At 42.1% G+C, this 25,756-nt stretch overlaps 1 protein-coding gene across 1 annotated transcript in view; it reads left to right on the top strand.

Moving 5' to 3' along the window:
* Positions 1-24,083, top strand: part of KIF13B (kinesin family member 13B) — a 537,272-nt gene extending 513,189 nt beyond the window's left edge. Inside the window, exons 39-40 of the mRNA XM_069233796.1 lie at positions 8,800-9,871; positions 14,357-24,083. Coding sequence (XP_069089897.1) covers positions 8,800-9,871; positions 14,357-14,652 — 1,368 coding nt within the window. The 3' untranslated portion in view covers positions 14,653-24,083. The remainder of the gene's footprint in view (positions 1-8,799; positions 9,872-14,356) is intronic.
* The last annotated feature ends 1,673 nt before the right edge of the window (positions 24,084-25,756 follow it).

The raw sequence follows: 25,756 nt of genomic DNA, 5'->3' as shown, positions 1-25,756 counted from the left end.
CTAGACATATCCTTTATGAAGGCTTTGACTCCTCTTCAGAGGACTGTTCATATTCTCGTTATGATTCAGGTGTTTCTGGCTCAGACAGACACCACGTAGGAAGTTGGCTCTGTATGCACTATTTCAAAGTAGGAAATAGTGTGCACAGAGTCCAAGGGTTCCCCTTAGAGGTAAGATAGTGGCAAAAGTAGATAATTTTAATGCTCTATTTTGTGGTAGTGTGGTCGAGCAGTGGGCTTATCAGAGGGTAGTGTTAAGCATTTGTTGTACACACACAGGCAATAAATGAGGAACACACACTCAAAGACTTACTCCAGGCCAATAGGTTTTTATATTGAAAAATATATTTTCTTCGTTTATTTTAAGAACCACAGGTTCAAGATTTACAGTTAATACTTTAAATGTAAGGTACTTCACTTAGATACTTTAGGAACTTTGAATAAAAACAATATCATGTACAGTCTTTGTGAAAATGGCAATAAGCTATTTTCAAAGTGGACACAGTGCAAAAATCAACAGTTCCTGGGGGAGGTAAGTAAAGATTAGATTAGGAGGTAAGTAAAACACTTACCAGTCTCAGTCCTGGGGCATAGGCAGCCCCCCGTTGGGGGTTCAAGGCAACCCCAAAGTTACCACACCAGCAGCTCAGGGCCGGTCAGGTGCAGAGGTCAAAGAGGTGCCCAAAACACATAGGCGCCTATGGAGAACAGGGGTGGTCCGGTTCCAGTCTGCCAGCAGGTAAGTACATGTGTCCTCGGGGGGGCAGACCAGAGGGGGTTTGTAGAGCTCTGGGGGGGACACAAGTAGGCACACAAAACACACCCTCAGCGGCACAGGGGCGGCAGGGTGCAGCCGGGTGGAGTGTGCAAAGCAGGCATCGGGTTTTGATTAGGTTTCAATGGAGGGACCCGGGGGTCACTCTAGCGTTGCAGGCAGGCACAGGGGGGGCTTCTCGTGACAGCCACCACCTGGGCAGGGCAGAGGGTCACCTCGGGGTCACTCCTGCGTCAATGTTCGGTTCCTTCAGGTCCTGGGGGCTGCGGGTGCAGTGTTGGTTCCAGGCGTCGGGTCCCTTGTTACAGGCAGTCGCGGTCAGTCGGAGCCTCTAGATTCTCTCTGCAGGCGTCACTGTGTGGGCTCAGGGGGGGTCGTCTCTGATTACTCATGGGCTCGCAGTCGCCAGGGAGTCCTCCCTGAGGTATTGGTTTTCTGCAGGTCGAGCCCGGTGCTTCGGGTGCGGAGTGTAGAGTCTCACGCTTCCGACGGGAAACGTGAAGTCATTGGAAGTTGCTTCTTTGTTGCAAAGAAGTAGCTGGGTTTGAACGGCCCGCTGTTCACGGGAGTTTCTTGGTCCTGTAGTCCAGGGCAGTCCTCTGAGGCTTCATAGGTCGCTGTTCCCTGTCGGATGCGTCGCTGGAGCAGGTTTTTGAAGTTGGAGACAGGCCGGTAGGGCTGGGGCCAAATCAGTTGTCTTCCTCCTTCTCTACAGGCTTGTAGGTCAGCAGTCCTTCTTTCTTCAGGTTGCAGGAATCTGATTTCCTAGGATCTGGGGAGCCCCTAAAAACTGAATTTAGGGGTGTGTTTAGGTCTGGGAGGGCAGTAGCCAATGGCTACTGTCCTTGAGGGTGGCCACACCCTCTTTGTGCCTCCTCCCTGTGGGGAGGGGCACATCCCTAATCCTATTCGGGGAATCCTCCAAACTCAAGATGGAGGATTTCTCAAGGCAGGGGTCACCTCAGCTCAGGACACCTCAGGGGCTGTCCTGACTGGTGGGTGACTCCTCCTTGTGTTTCTCATTATCTCCTCCAGCCTTGCCGCCAAAAGTGGGGGCAGTGGCCAGAGGGGCGGGCATCTCCACTAGCTGGAATGTCCTGGGGCGCTGTAACAAAAGGAGTGACAGCCAGGTGTTACAGTTCCTGCAGGGGGAGGTGAGAAGCACCTCCACTCAGTACAGGCTTTGTTCCTGGCCACAGAGTGGCAAAGGCACTCTCCCCATGTGGCCAGCAACATGTCTGGTGTGTGGCAGGCTGGCAGAAACTGGTCAGCCTACACTAGAAGTGGGGTAGGTATTCAGGGGGCATCTCTAAGATGCCCTCTGGGTGTATGTTACAATAAGTTGCACACTGGCATCAGTGTGCATTTATTGTGATGAGAAGTTTGATACCAAACTTCCCAGTTTTTAGTGTAGTCATTATGGAACTGTGGACTTTGTGTTTGACAAACTCCCAGACCATATACTCTTATGGCTACCCTGCACTTACAATGTCAAAGTTTTGCTTAGACACTGTAGGGGCATAGTGCTCATGCACTTATGCCCTCACCTGTGGTATAGTGCACCCTGCCTTAGGGATGTAAGGCCTGCTAGAGGGGTGACTTACTTATGCCACAGGCAGTGTGAGGTTGCCATGGCACTCTGAGGGGAGTGCCATGTCGACTTAGTAATTTTCTCCCCACCAGCACACACAAGCTGTGAGGCAGTGTGCATGTGCTGAGTGAGGGGTCCTTAGGGTGGCATAAGACATGCTGCAGCCCTTAGAGACCTTCCTTGGCATCAGGGCCCTTGGTATCAGTTACAAGGCACTTACCTGAGTGCCAGGGTAGTGCCAATTGTGGAGACAAAGGTACAGTTTAGGGAAAGAACACTGGTGCTGGGGCCTGGTTAGCAGGGTCCCAGCACACTTTCAAATCATAACCTAGCATCAGCAAAGGCAAAAAGTTAGAGGGTAACCATGCCAAGGAGGCATTTACTTACACACCAGTTCTGCAAGTCTTACACTTGTGACCTCAGATGGCCTCATGCATTCTGTTGATGCTGTTGGGCCCAGTATCAGGGCAGTCTCTTGGCCCAGGTGCTGATTTAGAACTCTTTTTCCCTGGGTCTGGTGAATGTGCTCCTTTAATATGTTGGTGGGTAGCCCCTTCCATCATCTGCAGTCATAGGTTACCTTACGTCCGGGGGCCTTCTCACTGGGATGTGGCACTGATCTGGTCAACATTACAGCGCAGGGCCTCTCGTGGTATAAATACGATGGTGCTGTGAGCAGTCATCCTTGCTCTGAAGGCCTTCCTCCCTTTCATCGCAGGAAGCACCATTCGGTTTTTAGACAGCATAAACACCACCCGTTGTATGAACAGACTGCACAATGTGGGGCATTGGATTCTGTTCTGGGAGTTGACATGGTTGTGATGGCGGGTTCTGCAATGGGGCATTTTTCCAGTTGCTGCCCACCGTGCTGGTTCTCTCTTAATTAGCAAGGACTCACTGATCTTTCTACCTTGAATGAGTTTCATCCCTATTTAACACAATGATCTCTATATTGGAGTGCCAAGCATGGGACCTTTTGACCACAACTCTGGGCAGGAAGAGTACATTGTTTTGGGCCTTATACTGCCCTCTGAATGGTTATCTGCTTTGCCCAATCCTAATGATCCTGCTTCTGTCAAGAGTCCTGTGGAAGTTGCTGGACAATGGGACACATCTGATCCCGAGCGCCTAAGACTGAGCGAAGAGAATTTAATATCCTGATCCATTGGAACTCAGTACAGCCTTTCTTCTGTATAAGGTGGACTGGCTCTCACAACAAGGTGGGTCAGGTCTACTTTTTAGATGTTCTGTGGCTTAGCTCTCACTACAGTAAAAACGGCTTTTAAGCTGCCTTTAACGCTTTCATGTACTTTTCAGACTACCAATTTGTACTCAAGTTACCAATTTTGATGTACTTTTTGAAAGGTATAGTTTTTTTCCCATGCCACTATTCGTAATGGGCTTTGAATTACCATTTGAGCCAATGCACAGTTGCCTGGTTTGGTGTCTGACACTGAAAACTGTTTGTTTTCTTGATTACTTCAGCTTGTAGGGTTGGTAACTGCAGGCCCTTTTGGTTCAGCCATCATTCAAGGATGTTATAGACTGATACACTGGCTCTTCACTCCTGTACTTCTTTATGTACTGCATAAAGTGGGGGTCCACATAAGTCAAAAGGTTGGAACCACTGGTCTAGGCCTTGGTTAGCATTCTACCCACTCCACGAAATCCATGATGGCATGATCTAATGCTCCCACCAGGGCCATCCAGGTGGATGAGATTTGCTGTGCACCCATGTGGTCATCTTTACTTACCTTGCTGAATATTATTAACTCATAGCTCATGCTTGCAAGTATGGATATATTTCCAGGCCTGTACTGCATGACTTTCTTGATTAATCAGCAATGCTCAGTCCCACCTCCTAGCAAGTATTTCTTTGGGACTAGTTCATATTGTGAGGAATCTGCAGGAAGAAGTATCCATCAGAAGAAAGAGTTAATTACATTTGCTAATGATATTTCTTCACTGTGGGATTCCTTCATAAAAAGTAGAATATCACAGTTATGTGTGAAATCCTGGAGCACAACTTTAAAGAAGTTTTAACATTTCCAGTTTCCATTTAACCAAATGACCTCCTCCTCCCCTGTGAGTTAGTGTCAATACTGATAATACGATCCCATGATATGCTAATTTGTCTTCTACTATGATTGTCACTGACAGTCATGCTCACTTGGTTCCTCGCTGCATATCTTGATAGGCCATGGAAAACCTTCCAGAAAAAGACACCCGTGGACTCTATGTATCTGAATGCCATCGCAGACTGAGTGGGTGAAGTCATGGCAGATGAGCTTCACTAACTAGGCAGAGGTGTTGATAAACAACATTGTCTGGATCCAGTCTGGTGCCACAAGGATATTCATAAGGTGAAAAATCTGCAAAAATATATAGTATCCACCAGAAGTATAGTTACCAAAGGTAAATTACTTTTACTTTAGTTAAAATCACGGTATTTCACGTGGAAGTAGATATGACATTTTTACTTTAAATGATTTGAGAGGCGTTAAAAAACAAAACAAAAAAAAGCTTGTTTTGGCGATCTACAGGTCCAAGAGGTATTTGTTACTTTACAATCCAGAACCACATAGGCATATTGATCCTCCAAACTTTATCATTTTAACCATATGTCTTGTTAAGATCATGTTTGAATTCTGGGTATAGGACCTTCAGCCTTGGGGCTCTTCTTCTGTACCTAGAGTCTCTTCCAAAGATGAGACTAAAAATACCAGCCATCACCACCAGAGCAATTCTCCTATCTGTCCTTATACTTGAGAACCAGAAGGACCAAACAGCTTTGGGAAAGATAGTCACTTGGGTGCTTCCTTCGTCACTTGGTCATTTCCAAGATCATACTGTTCGAAGGGCTCTAAAATGAGTAATGGAATTGCAACAGTAGAAGACTTAATTCTAGTCTGTTATTAGCGGCAAATATTCATGTTATTATCTCTGCTCCCACTGTGCTGCTAGTGCTATTGCATCCTACCCCTGTTGCCTTGACTAGTCAGGGCGTCAACAATGCCTAAAGCACACATTTAATCTTCTGCAACAGAAACATTCTTTTGTGATGGATTCCTGTGAAGTGAGCAGTCCTGTTAGTGCCAGCCTAGATGCCTTTGCTGATTCCATCTTGGGTGCTGAGTGATACGTGCATACTAAATGTGCTCTGGCCTTGTGAAGCTCATATCACATGCAGGGTTCTCCTAAGTCATCTGCTGGGAATCTAAGTCAAATAAATATTTTAGCAGCAACTCTTCTCACAGTTTGCTGTGCATTAGACTAATTTAAACACTGAATATGAAATGGAATAACTGAATTACAATAAAAACATCCTTAAAATAAGAAATTAGCTAGAGAACTTAAGAGCATAGATGTGTAGTAGGACTTTCTAGATAACTGTGCTAGTCATATTCAAGTCCTTAGCTTCTATTCTCTTTATAATTGTATTCACTCACATGCACAAATTTATCATTTTTACCATGATAGAAGAAAAGCAAGAGTCTTCAATTTCAGTAACATCACCTATACCAACTGTTGTTTTGGAGACTGGCATTCAGTTTTGCTTTGATAGAATAGCAGTTTGCTTGGAAGAACTCATCCTTTTTTACTTTAACTATTTCTGAAGTCTCTTTAAGGCACTAGCATGCTTCTGCTGATTTAGCCTTCATATTACTATTACCAGACTTCCTTTTTGGGTGCCCAGAACACCTAGGGGTGGACCTCCTCTCCAGGTGGCTTCCCTTCTTCCTCTACTCAATTTTATTCAGGTTATATTATTTTTATAATGTGGCCTATACAGTAAGGAATAGGAATGCTTTCTAATTAATTGTGAATTGAGGACAAAACTAAAAAAGTTGTTAAAGCATGAATTTTTTAATTTCAAAGATTGTGCTTGGCTTTTTTTTAAACCAGAAAGTGGTCCTGTGCATCTCTGCACTCAAAGTCTGAGAACAAGTTCCTCCAATATCATCTGTTTGGCCATTCTTACAAGGGACTCTTTATTTTTGAATCCTTCAGTATGACTTCAATGAAGTTCTCATGGACATAGATAGTACATAGAAAAATTACTTTTCCAAACACACACATGCCAGAGAGGTTCTATTTAAGATCCTGTGTACGTGGTATTACACTTCAGCAGTCGCATTGTCAGTCAAACCTTTAAAGATACATGCTGGAGGAGTTGCGGAAACAGGGCAACGATAATGTATATTCTCTGGTCGGGTACAAAAATCACTGGTTTTTGGTCCAATGTCCTAGATAACATAAATGTAGATATGGGATCCGACATATCTTGATGCCTCAAAACAGTACTGCTAGGTCAACCATTTAACATTACTTGTCCATTCCATTCATCTGAAGGGAAGATGGTTCCCACCTTTGCTAGTAGTGAATGTGTTTGTTAATAGTTTGTTAGTAGTGAAATTCTCTCAAATTGAATGGAGAGAAGATTGAGGTTATGGTCCAGGTGAAGAATCCTCAGTAATGGGGCCCTCAGCATTGGCCAGATGCTTTAGGCCACCTTCCAGACCTTCCAGCGCAGGTAAAGAATCTTGGCTTCTGGTTAGATGTGAAGCTAATGATGAACACCCAGGTAAATAAGGTAGCTTCTGCCAGCTTTGTAGTTTTAAGGTGGGTAAAATAAAATCACTGGTATGCTACCCCTTTCTGCTAAGAAAACAGTGATCCAAGTCCTGATCTTGTCTAGAGTTAACTATGGCAACATCTTATACCAGGGGGCTGAAAAGGCCGTCATCCAGCGCTTGCAAATAGTACAAAATGCGGCAGCCAGGTTACTTTTTTCAGCTCCCAAAATATGCGTCAGTTTCTCATCTGTTTCGTTCACTGGCTGCCAACAGACAAGCTCATACCGTTTAAAGCCTGGTGCCATATGCACGGGGTAGATCGGGCTCTGCACAGCGGTACTTACAGGATCTGGTGGTTCCTTATCAGCCCATCTTATGCTCCAGTCATCTTCACAATCCCTGTGCAAAGTGCCAAAAATTCTTCGAGCACGCATGGGAGGCACTCTTTTGCATAGTTAGGTCCTAAGCTGTGGAATGATTTAATTATAACTTCTCGTACAGTGCGAAACCCCTTACAATACTATCCATTGAAATGTGGTTTCATAGACTCTGCTCCTTCCAAGAAGTCACAAAACAGGGATGTAGTCTACAAGGAAGAATGTTTTAAAGAAAATGTGGGGCCCTGTGGCACAGGATTTCTGGGAGCTGACATTCCCTAATAGATTGAAGTTTCTCTGATTTCTAGAACATGCCTCAGAAAAGGAAAATAGTGAGGGGAAGAACACAAATTAGAACATTGGAACGTTGGCAGCTACATTGAAAACAATGGAGTGCTCTGGGCTTTTACTGGCCGGTAAAAGCCCGCAGCGCCAACATTCCAATGTTCTCTTTGTTCACAGCAAGAGCTGTGAACAAAGCCTTACGGAGCCCGAGGGGATTTTAATCCCCCTCGGGCTCCGTGAGGAATTTGTTTTATTTAATAGAACATTCTGCCCTGAGTGGCAGAATGTTCGAATAGCCTTAGAACCTGCCGTAGCGGGCTCTACCGGCTATTAACGCGGGAGCGGGCCTTTAATAGCCGGTAGAGTCCGCTACGGCGGGTTCTACGGCTATAAGCACTACCTATAACTGATTACTGGTATGTTATGATCTGCTGCAACCCGGCAGGGAGAGTGGGGCTTAAAGTGGAAGTGATGAAGTGAGAATGGGGATTGATGGAGGTCTGTAGGGAAGAGTTTGTGCTGGGGGAAGTCTGAAAGAGAATTGTTTGGTTGATGTTATAAGACAGTAATGTCTGTCTCATAGTTGTAATGTTGCAAAAACCAATTAAATTGCTTAAACTTGAAATCAGTTCTCTGTGGCACTGCAGCAGTGTCGGGGATGCATGGACAATTCAGGTGGAACATGCAAGATAGATGTCCATTTACATCGTCACTGTGCTTAGGGGGTTTGAGCTATCAGATTGTAAAGTAAACAGTTGTCAGTGACAGGCAAGTGTTTTATTTTTTATGTCATCATTCAGCTCAAAGGGAGAGAGGGCAGGGAGTAGGAGGAAATCCTCATATAAAAGAACAACATTAATTGTGTTAAGTGATTTACAATAAATAATCTGAGTGTCAGTTTGAAATTCCTTCATTTCACTTAACTCTGAATTCTTTGGTACTTTTTAATGTTTTTGCATTGCTGCTTCTGATGTTTCATTGATGCCTTCTTGGCCTGGATGCCTGTTTAGCTAGTCATATGTCAGATATTGTAGTAAATGAGTGGTCTGTTTCATTGAAGCAAGTCATAACATGGAGGAAAAATGCATTATTCATGTCATTTACTTTAGCTATTCTGGAAGCAGTGCATAAATAAACAAACATACTTTAATAACTCCAATTTGCTGTTGCTTTAACTTTGTTTTCGATGATGCAGGAGAACCATATGATCGTCACACCTAAAATTGCTGTGGAGTCCCTGGAGAAGAATCCAGAGAAAATAGAGACTCTGCCTTTACAGAACCCAATGGCAGATGCTACTGGCCAGGAACTTCAGGAAGGGCCCCCCAGCCCGCTTAGTGAATCTTCAAGCGGCTACTTTTCTCACAGTGTTTCTACAACAACTCTATCTGATGCACCAACAACAGCAGCTGATACCTCACTTTCCGGCAGTCACATGACTGTAACCAGTGATCAACCATCAGCTTCAGTTAGTCAAATAAATAACAAGCCTCAACTTTCTTCACATCTGGAAGAAACTTCAAATCCAGAAGCTAGAAAAACAGACAATGTTCTTAATGACATTAATAAGGGGGCTATATCTATCCATGTGAAACCTACTGAGAGCGGTGAAGTATGTGGTAATGACCTACTAGACTCTGATTTGGAGTTAAGAATGGCAACTCCATCCTGCCAAGTCCAGAAATCAAGTGATGTATTGATACCAACAGATGAAACAAGTATTCAGTCTACGCCTGTGCCAAACAAGGAGCCACAAAAGACCTTAATGATGTCTACCACAAAAGAACAATCTGCTACCCAAGAGCAGTTTATCACTGGACAAATAGTGACCAAAAATGAGTCCTTTAAACCATTTCAGTCTTTGGAACTGACAGCATCGAAACCACAACTTAATCCCAATCTGTTATCCCAGCCCAAAGTAGCAGCCTCCCCGTTTAAAATCCAAAAAGTCAAAACATCAGAACTCAAGTCTTTCACACGTATGCTTGGAGAGGAATCAGGAGGTCTATTAAGTGCAAGCGAGTTGGTAAAGGGTGGCAAAACCAAAGGGAGTAGAGAAGGCTTGGGGCATGACGATGGCTTGGAGACTATAGATTACCAAATGGGAGTGACAGCTGACTCTGAGGAAGGACTTGAAGCATTAAGTTGGATAAAGGAGGGTGAATATGTCACCGTTGGTTCAAATAAGACTGGAACAGTTAGATATGTTGGCCCAACACACTTCGAAGAGGGAACATGGGTTGGTGTAGAACTCGATTTGCCCGCAGGTAAGATATACTTTTACATTTTACATTTTTGTTTTGGTTTTGTTTAACTTTCATTATCTTCATGGATCCTTGAAAAAGACTCCAAAAGGTTGGTTGCCGAAAGCTGGAACATCTTCCTGAACTGGCATACTCAAGTTTAGGTTGAGATTATAAAGTTAATTCTGGTCAATTGCAGTCTTGCACATGGAAAGGAACCATGGGTTTCCTGAGAGATGTCCTCACGACATTGGAAATAACAGGTTTTGTTTTTAGGTAAGATGGGAGTTAATATTGCCAGAGTAGTCTTTCAAAAATGTTGTCTAACATTTCTCCTGGACATTTAAAGGTATGAGAGTCATTGTTTGGTGGTTTCTCTGAAATGTTGCTTGAGAAGTCATGACATTCTTTATGTGACAGTATAGTTTTAAGTTTATTTTATTTGACCAGGAAACTAAGAAGTGTGTACCACCTTGTCCACCTGTTTAAAAATAATTATTTACAAAAAAGGACTGCAATCAGATTTCACTAGCCAGACCTGCTCCAACTGGAAGGGTTGCTATAAAGTTGGTGGCAGGTCATTGGTAACCCATCAGCCTAGATGTTATCCATAATTGTGTGAACTAGTGATTAAGGAAGGTTTTTCTGGTTATTCCTCAGTAGGAGGAATTATAGAATTTATTCAAAATGGGTGTGAATCTTTTTACACTAGTAGTCTTTCAAATAATATTGAAGTTCACAGGCTTCTTTGACATGGCTTAATATAGACACTGGCATTACCCAGGCCATATCAACCCCTGGACTTGGCACCCTGGGACAGGCCCTACCTTCCAGAAGAGAGGGTCCCAAATGAGTCCACTGGCAAGGTAGCCATCAACGCTACTTGCGTTGTTGAGGGTAAATATCAGCAGGGATGAAAGCCCCTTTTAGCACTTCCAGTCAACCCCTATGTGGGGCACTGAAGCGCTCTTTCAGGTGAGAAGCACAATACACCATGTGGAAGTGATTGGCTGGTTATGTGATATGTGTTGTGATCCTATGTGGCAAGCATTTTGTTGTCCTGAGTGACCAGACATGTTCTCTCACCTTGGCTTGGCGCATAATGCCTAGCGGTGCGAGACACAGGAGGAGGTGTGAGAGAAAGGTGTGCACAGCTAGGAGTACAGGGTTATAAGTGCAGGGCTAAGGGTACAAAGATAATAATACAGGGTACAAGGATAAGGGCAAACGGTTATTGATGCAGGACTAGGGGTACAGGGTTTATGGTACTGGATTCTTTTGCAAGGCCAAGGGTGTTAGGCTACAGCTGCATAGTTACAGAGAGGGAAAAGGGCACATCATTCAGAGCAGGGGCTGCAATGTTAAGGGTGTATATTTATAGATATAGGGTGAAGTCTACAGGGTTATGCACAGTGGGTTAATCCAGGTTTAATTGTACAGAGCTAACTGTACAAGATTAAGGGTCCTGAGCAGATGGATAATACTACAGGCTAGAGGATACATGGATGGGGGTCCACAGTTAAGAGAGTAGGATTATGTGCACATGTTTTAGGAGTAAGGTTACTGTGGTAAAGAGTACATGAATGCATACAGAGTAAAAAGTACATGTTTGTGGATGTATGGCTTCATGACTGAGGATACAGGATTATGATTACAGGGACAACAATACTGGACAGAGTATGCAGGCTTATTGCTGCACAGTGCATTGTTATGGGAGTATAGTTATGGCTAAAGGGTCCAGGGTTATGGAGAGATGAATAAGCGGTAAGAGTACAGAATACATGGTTAGGGATAGAGTTATGGTTGCAGTACTATGGATACAGTGTGCAGGATGCAGGGTTATAGATAGAGGGCAAAGGATGCATGTGTAAGGGTACATGGTTATGGACACAGGGTTTAAAGTGCAGGGCTAAATGTGCAGAGTTGAGGACACAAAGCTAATGGTTATAGACACAGGGTTGTGGCCAAAGGGAGCGTGATTGTGCCTATAGGGCCAAGAGTGCATATATAAGGCTACAGAGTTATGAACACGGGGTCCAGGACTAAGACTACAGGCTTAAGGATGCAGAGCCATGAGTACAGGGCTAAGGGTTGTACTGTAATAATTAAATTGCGCTTCATACCCTTGTGTGTAGTGCTAACAGGTACAGCTACATCACATGGAAGTACGCGGTTGTCAGAGTGTTTTATTTGTAATACTGTATGGTAACGTTTGGGTGGCGTGGGTGAGGTGCTCTTATCTTAAAGCTGCACCTGCAGTGTGATGAGGGAGAGCATGTGAGAGAAAGCTGTGCAAATCATAACTATAATTAGGGCTACAACATGTGCGCCACATTTTGATATCCAAAGGGACAGCGGGGTACTGAGTGTGTTCATACCAACAAGTCAGAGATGGCTGAGTACTCCATTTGGCAACATATGTATTGAGCATCCAAGGGCTTGGAACATAATCACCAATGAGCAACTCACCTCATCGCTCGCCAAATCTCTCCCTCCCCCCTCTGACGACACAAACACAGCAGCGTACAACCTCAACGCATGGGTAACCGAATGTGCCAACACTCTAGCCCCTCTTCGGCTGACATCAGCCAAACGTGTACCTAAGAAGGCCAGCTGGTTAACCACTGAACTCCAAGAATCAAAGCATACCTGCAGACGTTTAGAGAAAAAATCAAGAAACCGCCAATCCAGCCAAGACCTCGCCTCGTTCATAGCTGCAACCACCGCCCACCGAATGCAAGGAAGGACACACTCTCGGAGCGCATCAACTCCTCCGCACACAACTTGAAGGAACTCTTCTCAGTCATCAATAAGTTCACAGATTCCCCCACCTCCCCCCAAGCCACCAGCATCCCCCCATCACAGGACCTCTGCAACAAACTCACCTCCTTTTTCCACCCAAAAAATCCAGGACATCTGCGACAGCTTCTGTCACCTGCACCAAACCCACCTAGACCATCCACGACTGGTCCACGCTCACCACAGAGGAAACAGGCAACATCATGAACGGCACCCACTCCGGAGTCTCCTCAGGCCCCTGCCCGCACCACATATACATCAGAGCCAGCGCATCCAGCGCCCCGAGCTTCGTAACACAATCAACTGCTCCATTAGCACGGGCACCTTCCCTGAGGACTGGAAACACATCCAAATATGCACTCTCTTGAAGAAACCTTCGGCCAACCCATCAGAACTAAAGAATTCCTGGCCCATATCTCTGCTACTCTACCCCGCCAAAGTAATAGACTTGTTTAAAGATGGCTCCTCTCCTGGATGTTGCTCAGATCCATCGACTCATAACCTTTATCATGGATTTGCCTGTGGTTCCTGAGAAATCCACTAATGGAAAAACGAATTTCTTAATACAAAGGTGAATAAGGAATCCTTATTGATCCATCTGCAACTTTGATCTCAACGGTATCCTGTTCACCGTCTTGGTTGCACTTAATAGAGATCAGCCACAACTAATCACAAAGGATTTTATTGGACAGTTGATTGACTTTGTCTTCAAAGCCAGAGGCCGCTTAGCTCTCACAGTTACATATTAGTTGTTCAAGGTTCTCGCCCTGTGGAAGTGGCGAAGGGGCAGCTTGCATTAATAATTACCAATAGTATTCACTCCATCGCCAGAGGCTGTACTTTAGGCGTAATAGCTGCATCTTTTAACAGCTTTGGCAGCTTTTCTTTTTTTTGTAGCATGCACACAGCTTTGATATAGACTGAGGCTCCTTGTATATCTGCTCCCTGATCTCTAAAAAGGAGTGTGACCCGCGAGCGACTATCTGGATGTATCATAGTGAGATGGAATAAGGGTTGAGTGTGGTTTAAGCATTAGGGATCCACATGCTGGCGTCATTTCCTTCTATGTGGCTTCCCGCATATTGGTATCTTTGAAGGGTCAGTGGTGTTTAAAACAGGAATTTGGGGTCAATGCATGTTATGTCACTTCCTTTGCACATTACATAGTGGGATCGGTGGAAGGGTTTAGTGTAATATGACCACTTGGGGGCACTTGGATGTTCGAATCGCTTCCTGCAACATGATTTCCTGTCAGGTCACTTACGATGCAGGCCTTTATCTGTGATGCCTCTTCTGTAGTGGGATGTTTGGGTCAGGCTCCATGGGTGATGTCACATTTAGGCCAGATTGGGGTCGTAAGTTTAGAGGAGGATGAGATGCATTTTCTTCTAGTTTCACTTGGCAGTATTTTGTGAGTTTTGGGATAATGTGATGAAACTCAAATAAAGTCAGTATCTTCAGGAATTGCTTGACAGTGTTTTTGCATGCAGCTGCTGTTTACACTCACTATGATGCAGTATGTACCTGAGCTATGTGATGGGTATAGTTGTCGAAATGGATAACTGTCAAGAGACTATTGTCACCCATCTCTGTAGAGCTGCTCTTAATTATTTATTGCCATTCTGTGTGCAAGTGATAATGTTATTTTAATACAAAGATAGTCACAGGCAAATATTCAAAACTAATCAGCACTTTTCTGTTTTCCCAAAGGGAAGAATGATGGCTCCGTAGGTGGAAAACAGTATTTCAAGTGCAATCCTGGCTATGGAGTTCTTGTGCGGCCTGACCGTGTGAAGAAAGCCACAGGATCGCTGCGAAGGCGTAGCGCTGGTCTGCGCTTACAGGGTGGCGCCACAGCCGAAAACCGGAGGAGCGGCAACCTGTCCGGCTCTACTTCCAACCTGGCCACTCTGACAGCACTTGCTAAGTCTGAAGGAGGGCCATCTTTGAGACCTGAGGAAAGGAGCCAGAAGAAGTCGGAAAACAGGAAGTCTTGGGCCAGCTGAGAAGGAGCCACTGTGGTTGGTGCAGACATAGTAGGAAAGTGGCATATTTGGTGGATGTTAGGCTTCCAAGACCGGTATCCTGGCCACGTGACGATTGTGCTCGTCGTGGTTGCCTGCATGGTTGTTTGACCGGTTTCCTATGAACCACTGGCAACATAATATACTTTTCCTAGCCTGTAATGAAGGCATTTTGGTGGGGGGGTGCTTTGAATGTAAAGCAATTAACGGTTTCCATCTTGTGTAAAATGATGGACCTGCTTTTCTGCTCTGTGAGACAGGTATAGTTGACTTGAAAGAAAAATTTATTGTGTACCACCTTTCCTGACAGTCGTTTTAGCCCATAATGCTACAATCATACACCCTCTACCCTATTTCTTTTAATACCTACTTTTCTGAGGTTTCACCAAGCTGCTATGCAAACTGTCATGAGCGCTAAGATAACATGAAGAGGTGTGATTTGGCTTTACATATTCAACAGGTATAGCCTGCAATAGCAATTGCATGTGAGAGATGTGTAACGAAAGGTGTGCCCTGTCCAGATATTCAGGTCGTCAAAGCAGTTTTTTCCCTAAAAAGTATTATAGTACTGTAAAAAAAAAACATATATATTTTTATGAGACCTGCCCCATCACTAGCAATTTGGTCTAAGGAGGGTTTTGTTCGATTTTATTCATTTGGGTTATATTTTTAATAATGATACAACTTTGGACTGTATTCTTTTATGGAAATTGTATTTTAGGACCTAGAGGACCTAGTAAGCTTCTTTTGCACATGGCCTCTTTTCTTCTCACCCCTACACAACCCTTTCCCCTTAATCCCCAACCCTGTAGAGGCTCACACACACAGTAAGTCCTCATTCAATGTAAAATATCCCTGCACATCACCATATTTTGTACATAATTAATACTTGCTTAAAAATATGGTCACTGGTAATGAAAAAGGACCTATTTTAGCATTCTAAACCAACAATACCCAAGAGGTGACATTGTATTTATTTTTATTTATTTTCGTTTTTAAAATTGAACACTTGTGATTTACAATCATACTGTGCCGGTAGGTGGCCACTCTCATGCTCCTAGCGTAGTTAATACACTGCCACTTCTTCCTGGTAGATACAAAATGGAGAAATTGAAATAACTTTAGGGACATTTTAAAACACTCTGAATGAGGGGTTTCCGAAGAAGCTTCAGATTCAAGCCGGATTTATAAGATGACTTATTGCTATGTGAATTATTTTTATTTAGATGTATTGTATGTAAATTTATCGCATGCGGCATCCTTAAAGTGTGGTGTGTACATATATCTTCAGGACCTGTTTTTGATACAACTGCAATTGAGAAACCACTGCTTCAGCTGTTTCAGTCAGAGGTGTTTGACTGTAAGACACACAACAGTTTCCACTTTTGGTTGTGCATATACGTATCTTGAACCAGAGTCCTAGCTCATGGTAACGGTAACAAAAAGGACCCTCTTGTGCCGCATTACATGATTATTGTTTCCTGTTGTGATGAGGAGGCAATATTACATTGTCTGAATAGTTTGAATATCTTTTAATGTTTAATTGCACAATGCTGTTTGGGTTTCTAAATGAAAAATGCATATCCGAAATGCCTTTAAAACGTCGTCTTCTAGGTATACGCAAGTGCCTTAAGCTTCCTTTTTTACTGGATCCAAATCATCTATATAGTACTGCTGAATTGTTAGTAAACATGATCACGTCAGTTACTGTTTACAACAACTGATAAACTTACACAAGTATTGCAAAATACCAGCAAGCACAAATTTACCTCTCAAGGTGATTGCGTTGAGTACTAAATAAAGCTGTACAGTTCTGACTTTGCTACAGGCTATTGTTTGTTAAACTTTTTCTTCTAAATATTTGTCTGAACTTGACAGTCTTAGAAAGAAGGTCTTTCTGACCCATTTTAACCATGGAAAGAATAAATAAAATGTGTATTGTAGTGAAACTCCTTAATATCACTGCCGGCAAGCATCTTTAGCTTTTCAAAGATAGCTTTAAAGACCCAAGTAGAACACCATCCTGATATCCAGCATAGAGGGTGTTTATTAATTTGTTAATCACGCACACCACAAATTTTATTGGTGGAGGATTCTCACATTATAGATATTAACTAAGAGTAGAACAATATTCCATCAATGTTTAAAAAATCAGCAATCCATAAATAAAAAGTACACATATACACAAAAAAATCAGTGAGCATAAAATACGGCCAATCCTTTACCCAAATTAGTCTAAACATTATTTGAACATAAGAAACCTCAAATAAAACTGGACTACTTGAATATAAATAAAAGTCCAGTTCCCAAACAGGCCCTATCAGAGAGAAAAGTAAAACACATAAAGATACAGATAACATATCCTATGTAATTGCTCCAAAAACTTCCCAAGAATGGCCTTGTTGAGAAGAGACCGGATATTCCATAGATTATGTGGAAGAACTAAGATGTGCCTGAACCCCCATCCGATTTATTTAAACAAGTGATTATTTCACTATCTCCTGTATCACAATATTCAAGCTGATATCCATTTAAAGGTATTTACCCACATATTGTATGTTGGGCTTGGTGATCATCTGTTTTTTTTTTAGGGTGCACTAGTTCACGTGCGTTTTTTTTTTTTTTTTAAACTGTTTTGAGGTCACCACAAGCACTTCCCTTTCACTGCCATTTAGACTTAGCATGTCTTGGTGCCTCAGTGCTTCTAGGTCCTCAACAGTGGTAAACAGTAAAATGGGGGCAATAAAATAACTAAAACTGCTAGGGATCCCATATTAAATTCTGATGATGCCAGCTGATGCATAAAGCCCACCATTTCAATGTGTTGCAGAAAGAGAATCGAGAAATGTATGTAAAGTGGGTGAAACGTATCAAGTCAAAAAAATGTTACTCTGAGCATCTCCAGAAGTAATTATGCCTTGGGTCTATCATAGAAGATGTAGGTACTATTTTTTTTATTTCTTTATGCAGCAGTTGGTGTAAGGGGCTTTTGAAATTGATGAAACCCTTTCTGTGCTGTGAGCAAGGTAATTTGCTTTTCTTGGATTCCACACCATGATGTCTTCTAAACCTCCAAGAACATGAATTATTGATATTTATTATTGTGCTTTAGATCAAAGCCTGAAAAGACTTGTCAAAACGTGGAATTAACACCAAGAACGTAGTTCACCACTTCAGAATTTGGCACCCCTGGGATCTGAGACCTAGGTCTGTTCACTTTTATCTGCAACAATTCCTTTTCTGTGAAAGTTGTAATTTTCTAAGACTAGAGCTGGTGAACTCCTCTGGATGTAGTGAAAATTTTCACTTGTAGGATCTGTAGGGATATATCAACTGTTTTCATGTAGCACCAGGAGTGCCTCTAATTCTAGGGCCAGATTGCAATGATGGCTTCTTTCCAGGTTCACAGACACCAGCAGAGTCTGTCAAGTCGAGAATTCCTGTTATGCCTACTCTCGTATCTTTTATAACAGCTCTTTTATTCAGTCTGTGAATGTTACAGGTTTTAGTGTTCTTGAAGATCTTGAAGCAATGCCCATTTGACACCATCACCCTACCAGACCATTGGGCATTTTGCAGAACAGTTCTAGATTCACATCTATGTATTGTTCCGCCACCTAGTAGTTGGGTTCAGAAAAGCACTTTGAATTGTTTGCTTTACGAGTACCTCTGATTCATGATGCTGTCTGCATACCCACGGCCTGACGATAACAGAACTTCAGTTCCATCATTTCTGTTGCTAGACGTTGCACGGGATGTCTCTAAATTATGGACTGAACACCTTCTAAGTTTTGCCGTTGGTGTAATTCCACCTAGTAGCGTACTGGGATAAGCTGCTTCACGTCTGTCCCTATCCACCCATCTCTAGCATCATCAAGGAGATGCAAGATGGCTGACACATTCTGCCAGCCTTCTGGTGTGGACCCCGTGCAGCAAATTACAGCCATGACAGAATCTGCGACCAGATGGTTGAGGTAGTGCCGAGATCTCCCGATACGTGAAACAAGCCAGAACCATCCTTCCAGATAAATGTTATGGAACTGAAAGCAGCGTTTTGTGACTGATTCCTTTCAGTCTGGTCCTGGTACCTCTTTCCATCAGAGCACCTTACATGCTGCTCTGTTTGGCAGCTGGTTCTGCAGATCAGAGGCAGAAACGAGACATAACTCACCTGTCTTTATGCATCGCATCTCTTCTGTTTTGACCGACTAAAGGTCTTGATCTCTCAAAGCCTACAGTTTCAGAAGCTGTTTCTGTTCCTTTTAGGTCTATTACTTCAAGGAATCAATCACTTATGCCTTCATTGGAAACCACTTTAATGGTGCTGTATGGTCTCTGGCTGTAGGGAGTAAGTGGGCTATTTTATGTTTTAAGTGTGAAACTTTAGTTATTAACAATATTAGTGTAGGTCATAGAACTCATTCTTTTAGGAAGGTCCCCTTATGTATGACAGACATGGTTCCCTCACAAGCCACAGGTCATTTTAATCCAGGTGATATGAAGCTAAAGTTGTCGGGCAGAATTGGTGACGAAGTAGACCTTCTTTACTCATTGTTTCTCCTTACAGAAATGACAATGTCTTTCCAGCAATTTGCAGTCAATTGCTGGTTCAGATTGTTCTTGTGTAATAGCCCATTTACCACCCTCTTTCTTGTTGAATTTAAAGAGTTTTGTGAGGTGTTGCTTTCTCTAGGTAAGAGATGTGTAGTATTAATGGGGGTATTAAGAGTAGCTGAAAACTATGCTCTTTCACAAACGTTTTTATATCTTTGAACGTTAGGTTTTATTATGCAATTACAAGTATCGATACTCAAGCCTGTTTTGGATTTTAATCCCAATCCAATTCATCCTGAAATTATCTAGTTACAGATTATATTTTGGTAGCACTCCAGATTGAGATGCCTGTGACAGATGAAATCTTTGTGCATGTTACTAGAAAATCACAGAAAATGTGAAATTCAAAGACTTCACGAAGAAGCTGATGCTTTTCTTGGCGTTTATTTACACCACATGACTTTTCAGTGATGTTCTACTAGCCTCTTTGAAGAGGAAAAAGATGAACTTCTCCAGAATATGGTTATCTCGTGGTTCTCAGAGGAACTAAAAAATCTGAAACAGAGAAGGCAGAAATTAGAACCTAAGATAGTAAAAATCTGCTGCACAGCTTATGGTAAAACTTTAATTAGAAGTTAAATAAAAAGGTAATATTGGCTAAGGCCTTTTGATACAAGAATCCTTTCTCCACCGCTGGATTTTCGCAAATGTTGAATAAACTCTTTGCAAAACCTGGCCCTGAATGTAAACAATACATTTCACTGGGTTTTTGTGATTCTCTGGGTGACTTCTTCTATCAAAATACTTTATCAAGAAAAGAAACTCCGAAGTGTTGTCTGCTTCCGGTAATATAGAAGAAATTCACACGATTAAGGGAAAAGGTTTTTCTACTTTTGATTTAGTACAGCGAAAAGATGCAATTTGGAATCACTATTCATGTGATAAATGTGGCTTCTAGGCTACGTCCAAAAGGCTGTAAGCATGATGTTATACCTTCATATCTTGTTAAGCAGCAGTTTTAGAGGACCACGTCTCTCAGATAGTGCATGCTTCTCTTCGAAAAAGGGTGTAGCCTGACGCAAAGCAATAGGCTGTGGTGCGCCCCACCTCCTTTCGAATCAGATAGCTACTGATCCAAGCCTTCCTCGCCATTATAAAGTGAGTACGTCTTTACCACTTTGAGCAAAGTAATTGAGTTGGTTGTTATCTCCTGCTAGATGACTACTTGGAGGTAAGTCGTATGTACTTAGAATTAAGTAGCCTTTTATTGTAACTACCAATCTGGCTTCATCCGTGTGGAGGCACTGAGATCGATATATTATATATCCAAGTGCAGTTACTGTAGTTTCATTATGGAAGACAGGCAGCTGTCTCGATGTTTTTGGATCTTTCACCAGCAGTTGACACCATGGTTATGTCCTTACCTTGTTGGAAAACGTTTTGAGAATTAATGTTTGGACATGAAGTTGGCTACAGCCCTTTTTTTTTCATGACCGTTAACAACAGCCCCATGTAGACAACTCTGCCTCCTCGGAACACTATACCTTTGGATGTGATTTCCCCACTCCCCAATATTCAGTTCTATCTCCTTTCCTATCTAATTCAAATATGGTTTCCCTAGTGGGGTAAAATATAAGGTGCTGGTATTCAGCTGCTGTTGGTCTGCATTGGAGAAGGAAATGCTGATGCACGGCCTTGATGTCGGACGAACCTCAAGGTTTCACTCAGTATCAGGGCTTATGTTGCAGAAAAGACATGATAATACTATTTATAAATGTCAGTATTGGGAAATACATGTAGAAATTACCACATTTCTTTTCAGTATTTCAGGCCAAGGCTAAAATGAAGGTGATGTACCACTGCGTCTGTTCCATGACGTGCGTCGTGCATCAGCCATGTTGATGTTGTTAGAGTGTTTGAGTATGTCGGCTGGAGCTCAAGTGCATCAGATTGTAACTAATTATTTTAAGAGTCTCGAGGAGGAATTATGCAGGGACTTGCTGAGGGAAATGAATGATCCATTTCTGAGTTGCTGTAAAGTGGAGGGTAATTGGCTTGGCCAATATGGTGAAGTGAATAGGGGGGTCGCCATGAGGATGTAATGAGGGGCAGAGACAAAAACTACAATGGGAAACAAGAATGTTAGAGCTCAAGGAGGCGTTTTTGGAATGGGGAAGTTTTAAGGGACTGAAAAAGAAAGATAGATAGCCAGGGAAAGTCCTCCTTTTGGATTTTGATTAAATTAAAAAGGAATACCTCAATATTATGAGTTTTCTTTAGACTGAAATGTTTTGTACTGGCTTTTTTTGGATAGGTGTTGAAGTAGAAGATTAAAATGTTGCCTGTAGGATTAAAAATAAACGAGTACGGTCAAATACAGAAGGAGTTTGGCAATATCAATGATCTGTTGGTGCTAAAATAATTGAAATGACCAGTAAAAGGGGATTGCAAACTGAAATTACAGCAGATGACTAAAAAACCTTGGGGTGGGCTAAATGAATGAAATTCTTCAATATCTGCTACAGAAGGTGAAACACTAATTTCCTCTAACTTTCAAAGTTCTTAGGAGTATACAGGGCAGCGGCATACTGATTCTTTGCGGTCTTTGATGAACTGACAAGTCTGATTGTTCCCAGGTAACGTTGCCTAGGGCAGTTGTGGAAACACTATCAATGAATAACAGTATCTGCATGTAAGTGGTAAATCACACATCTGACATCTGTTCTGGTAAATGTTAGTTTTAGAAAGTACCTGGTGCAAGGGAATGGAAATGTTAAGGAGTACATTACCGCAGGAAAATATCCCAAGTGAATATTTGTAGCATGAGAAAGTGAGTAATGGAGCTGCAGAGATAGTCTGGAATTTTATATGGGAATGCACTTTGCACTTTAAGATTAATGATGTTGCACAAGGTGTTCAGCCTGCCCATAGTGGCTCTTTAACTGCAGCCAGATCCGTGGAAGGGATACCTATAACACTTTACATGGCTCAAGTTCAGCTAGTTTGATGGAATCAAAGCCAATAACATGTTTATGTGATACAAATATGAAAGAACATTGTGGACTCGGTGTTTCATAAGTTAATACTGGGAAATATTAGTAAAGCGTATTGTCTGCTGGTTAGTTGAGCATGCCACCAGGTTGGCAAGTAAGTTTAAGATTCATTAAGTGAGGTGGCAAGAAGAGTCTGCATATGCACCCTCATGTGTAGATAGCACATCATACTGTCATTTTTTGTGTGGAGTAAGGAAACCAGATGCTGCTGAATAAGTGCGTAGTGAATATACCCAGTTCTGTCCTAGATGGCACACGTGGGTGGTGATGTTTATACTAAAGTGTTTTTATTGGTATAAAGATACCTGATGAACATTTCTAAGTTCCAAACCTATTGTTTTTTTAACTATTTGGAGAGGATTTTACTTTTCTTGAGGTGTGTTAAAAGTTGTCAAATTCAAAGGCTTTGTTAGAAATAATTGTCTGTCTTTAAAAAAAGGCGAGTGTTTCCACTCATTCATCCTCAGATTTCCTAGTAGGTCTTCCAATGTTCCTTCCTTCATAACCACTAATAAAGCAAGTTTTCCTCTGACTGGTCCTGGGCTCTTCTGCACGACCCTAGTTAGCAATAACTCATATTTGTAATTATTTTACGACAATGTGCTCAAAAATAGAAATGAAGGAGAAAATGTGAGCTCCTGTGGGGAGCAAACATGGAAAAGACTAAAAGAGGAATGGTACATTAAGCTTGGCCTCAGGCACTGCATCTCAATAAAATCAAAATGATTCCACGTTTAAAAATTTCAAACCATAAAAATGCACTTATTAAAATGTAGATCTAAAAATTAGACCAATTAAAGACAATTCAAATGATCCTAACATTAATTTATGTTTCGTGCATTGCAACCATCGATGATTGGTTCTTACTTTACAAACAAATAATTTATGAAACTGCTTAAAATCGTGTTGAAAATTTGAATTAACATGCAGCCTAATCCCTTTGCACCTCGTGGTTATTTCTTCTAATCTTGCAGTAGTCATTATACAGTCTGCCTTCTAGGCTTCAGGATAACTCGTTAGTTTCTGCAATTTGGGGGGCGGATTGTAAGACATGGAGGTAAAATCATTGGGTACAGGTTAATGGAGCTCCTCAACTAAATATGACCATCTTCATCCACAGTGTGTGCCTCATGCGGGGTTCAATGTTCAGTGCATTCTTGTTGGATTCACTTGCTGTGACTGAAGTGAATCCCCTCTTCCTTCAAGAGTGAAGATAGAATTGACCTGACATTTTGGGTTTACGGTTCTGTAGATTAGGCATTGATGGCATAGCTACTACTTGATAAAGTAGCATATTTTACCAGGTTGTCAGAGCAGTGTCTGAGAGTATTAGGCCTTGATATCACCTGCTAAGGACGTTCATTGCAAGTCCCTTTGAGAAATGGTGCTTTAGAAAATGCAAAGCTTATCAAATAAATTTAAAAATACCCTGCATATACAGTTTCTCTGTATTTCAAACTCGCACTAGTTTGAAACAGTGATACCTTCCATCAGGGCTTTTATGTTTGTGTTGTTTATTTGAAACTCCCAAATGAATCAGTATTTCTGCAATGCAATTTGTATTTTCTGATCAATACACCTAGTAACATAGAATCAAGAGGACCACAGACTTGAGCAACGTTTTCAGTAAAAGTAGGGAATATGTATGATGTGTCGTGATTACCCAAATTTTAAGCTTTTAAAAGGACCTCTGCTAAAGGAGCATGGGAAAGAATGTCCGCTATTTGTGCCCACAGATGATGCTGTACCTTAAACCACATGCCGTGTTTCTCTTTCGTAACATGTCCTAGAGCAGTGGTTCCCAACCTGTGGTCCAGGGAACCTGGGGGCCCGCGAATCCTCCTCAGGGGGTCTGCGACTGCTTAGAAAATGTAATAATTTTAACAGATTAGGTCCCCAGCTTTCAGTAATGGCTCAGCGGGGGTCCCTGAATTCCAATAATGATTCAGTGGGGGTCCCCGTGTTCCAGTATTGATAAAGTGGGGGTCCCCAGAATTCAAAAGGTTGGGAACCACAGTCCTAGAGAATTTCAAGTCAGCCTCTAGTGATGTCTTCTTTTTTGCAGCAATAGATTCAGAACTATGTTTATCACTAATCTTGCATAGTAAGTATCCTGCCTTACAGACTTGTCAGGCCAGGTAGCCAGAGACGTTCTGTCAATGTGGCTGCCCGAATCTGTCTGTAAAATATTCATTTGCAGCCGTCTGGATAGACCTATTGGCCTTCTCTTGACACATGGCAAATAGGTTGCTAGGTTACTAGTTGGATGCCTCTGCGTTCCATGGAGGACTTTCCTCACTCTGGTCTTAGTCTAAAGAGTATATTCTACCAACAGTATAAACTCTTCAGGGTCCAAGGGTCTATGATGCCTGCTATTTTCAGAGGATTTTTTATTTTGGTGGAATTCTGTAACTCCACCATTATAGCAACTGTGCTGCAGGGTTATTTGTATTGCAGTCATGTATAAATGCATTTTTTTTTTAAACAGACAGTGTTCAACACTTTAATGGTTTGGGTAAAATAACACTTTTTCTGTACTTTGCCAAACTCTACTAAGAACGACTGTCACAAACATACTTTTTTTTATAAAGGCATTTGTTTATTAAATGAAATGCTTGTGTGGGAGAGCATCTACTTCCCACCAGGGAGTCATCCGCCCCTGTGATGGTTCTGCAAGGAGAGTAGCTGTTTGCCATATACTTGTAGCTCATTCTTGATAGGTGGAAACGGATCACGATGTCTTTTCTTCAAGGGAACACTCGGATCACCATGTTCCCCATGTCATGTGGCACTTGCTGCCAAGTTGGGGCTAGTTTAGAGAAATGTGCAGTTCACACTTGTCTGTCGCTGCGCGGCAGTGTCTCTAGTGCCTTATTAAATAAACGACATTTTTGAGAGCACGTTGGAGGTGGTTTTATGATAAAATAGATGTTACTTGTGCTTTATTTTTTTTTTTTTTAACTATGTTCAAGCCTGGCAGACGTCTCTATACCTATATTTTATCATTTTTTGTCACTCATAAATTGTGGACGGTAATACGGGCCTGTATTAATTTTTTGAGGATTCTAACAAATAAGAAAATAGTTCGAGGGTACTTTGTCATATTCTCTGAATTTAGGCAGGTTTTCTGCCTGGGTTCACACAATTGCACAATAGTTTAATAGGCAATGGCCTTCCTTCTAATCGACTCAAGCAAAAAATGTCATGTACTTCACAAAACCTAAAACACTGTGTTTGGTATAGAACAGTTCTCATGTTCATTGAAAGGAAAACAGAAAGAAAACATACATCTTGACTATCTGCTTAATTTAGAAGTTTTATTGTGGTGTGTGTTAAAGGATATTTTGATTGACATGTTCTCATCATCATCATTTTCGGTCTCTCCATGTTAATCGCAGTTTATCTGTTTGTTCCTGGAATGATGTCACCTGAAAGTCTTTAGTTTCACCGGACATATGAAAAATGTTCTTTCTTTTACC

The sequence above is a fragment of the Pleurodeles waltl genome, chromosome 5, assembly GCF_031143425.1.
Source record: "Pleurodeles waltl isolate 20211129_DDA chromosome 5, aPleWal1.hap1.20221129, whole genome shotgun sequence".
NCBI classification, from domain to species: domain Eukaryota; kingdom Metazoa; phylum Chordata; class Amphibia; order Caudata; family Salamandridae; genus Pleurodeles; species Pleurodeles waltl.
Note: the sequence above shows the minus strand (reverse complement) of the source record. Positions and strands in the feature narration are given on the sequence as shown.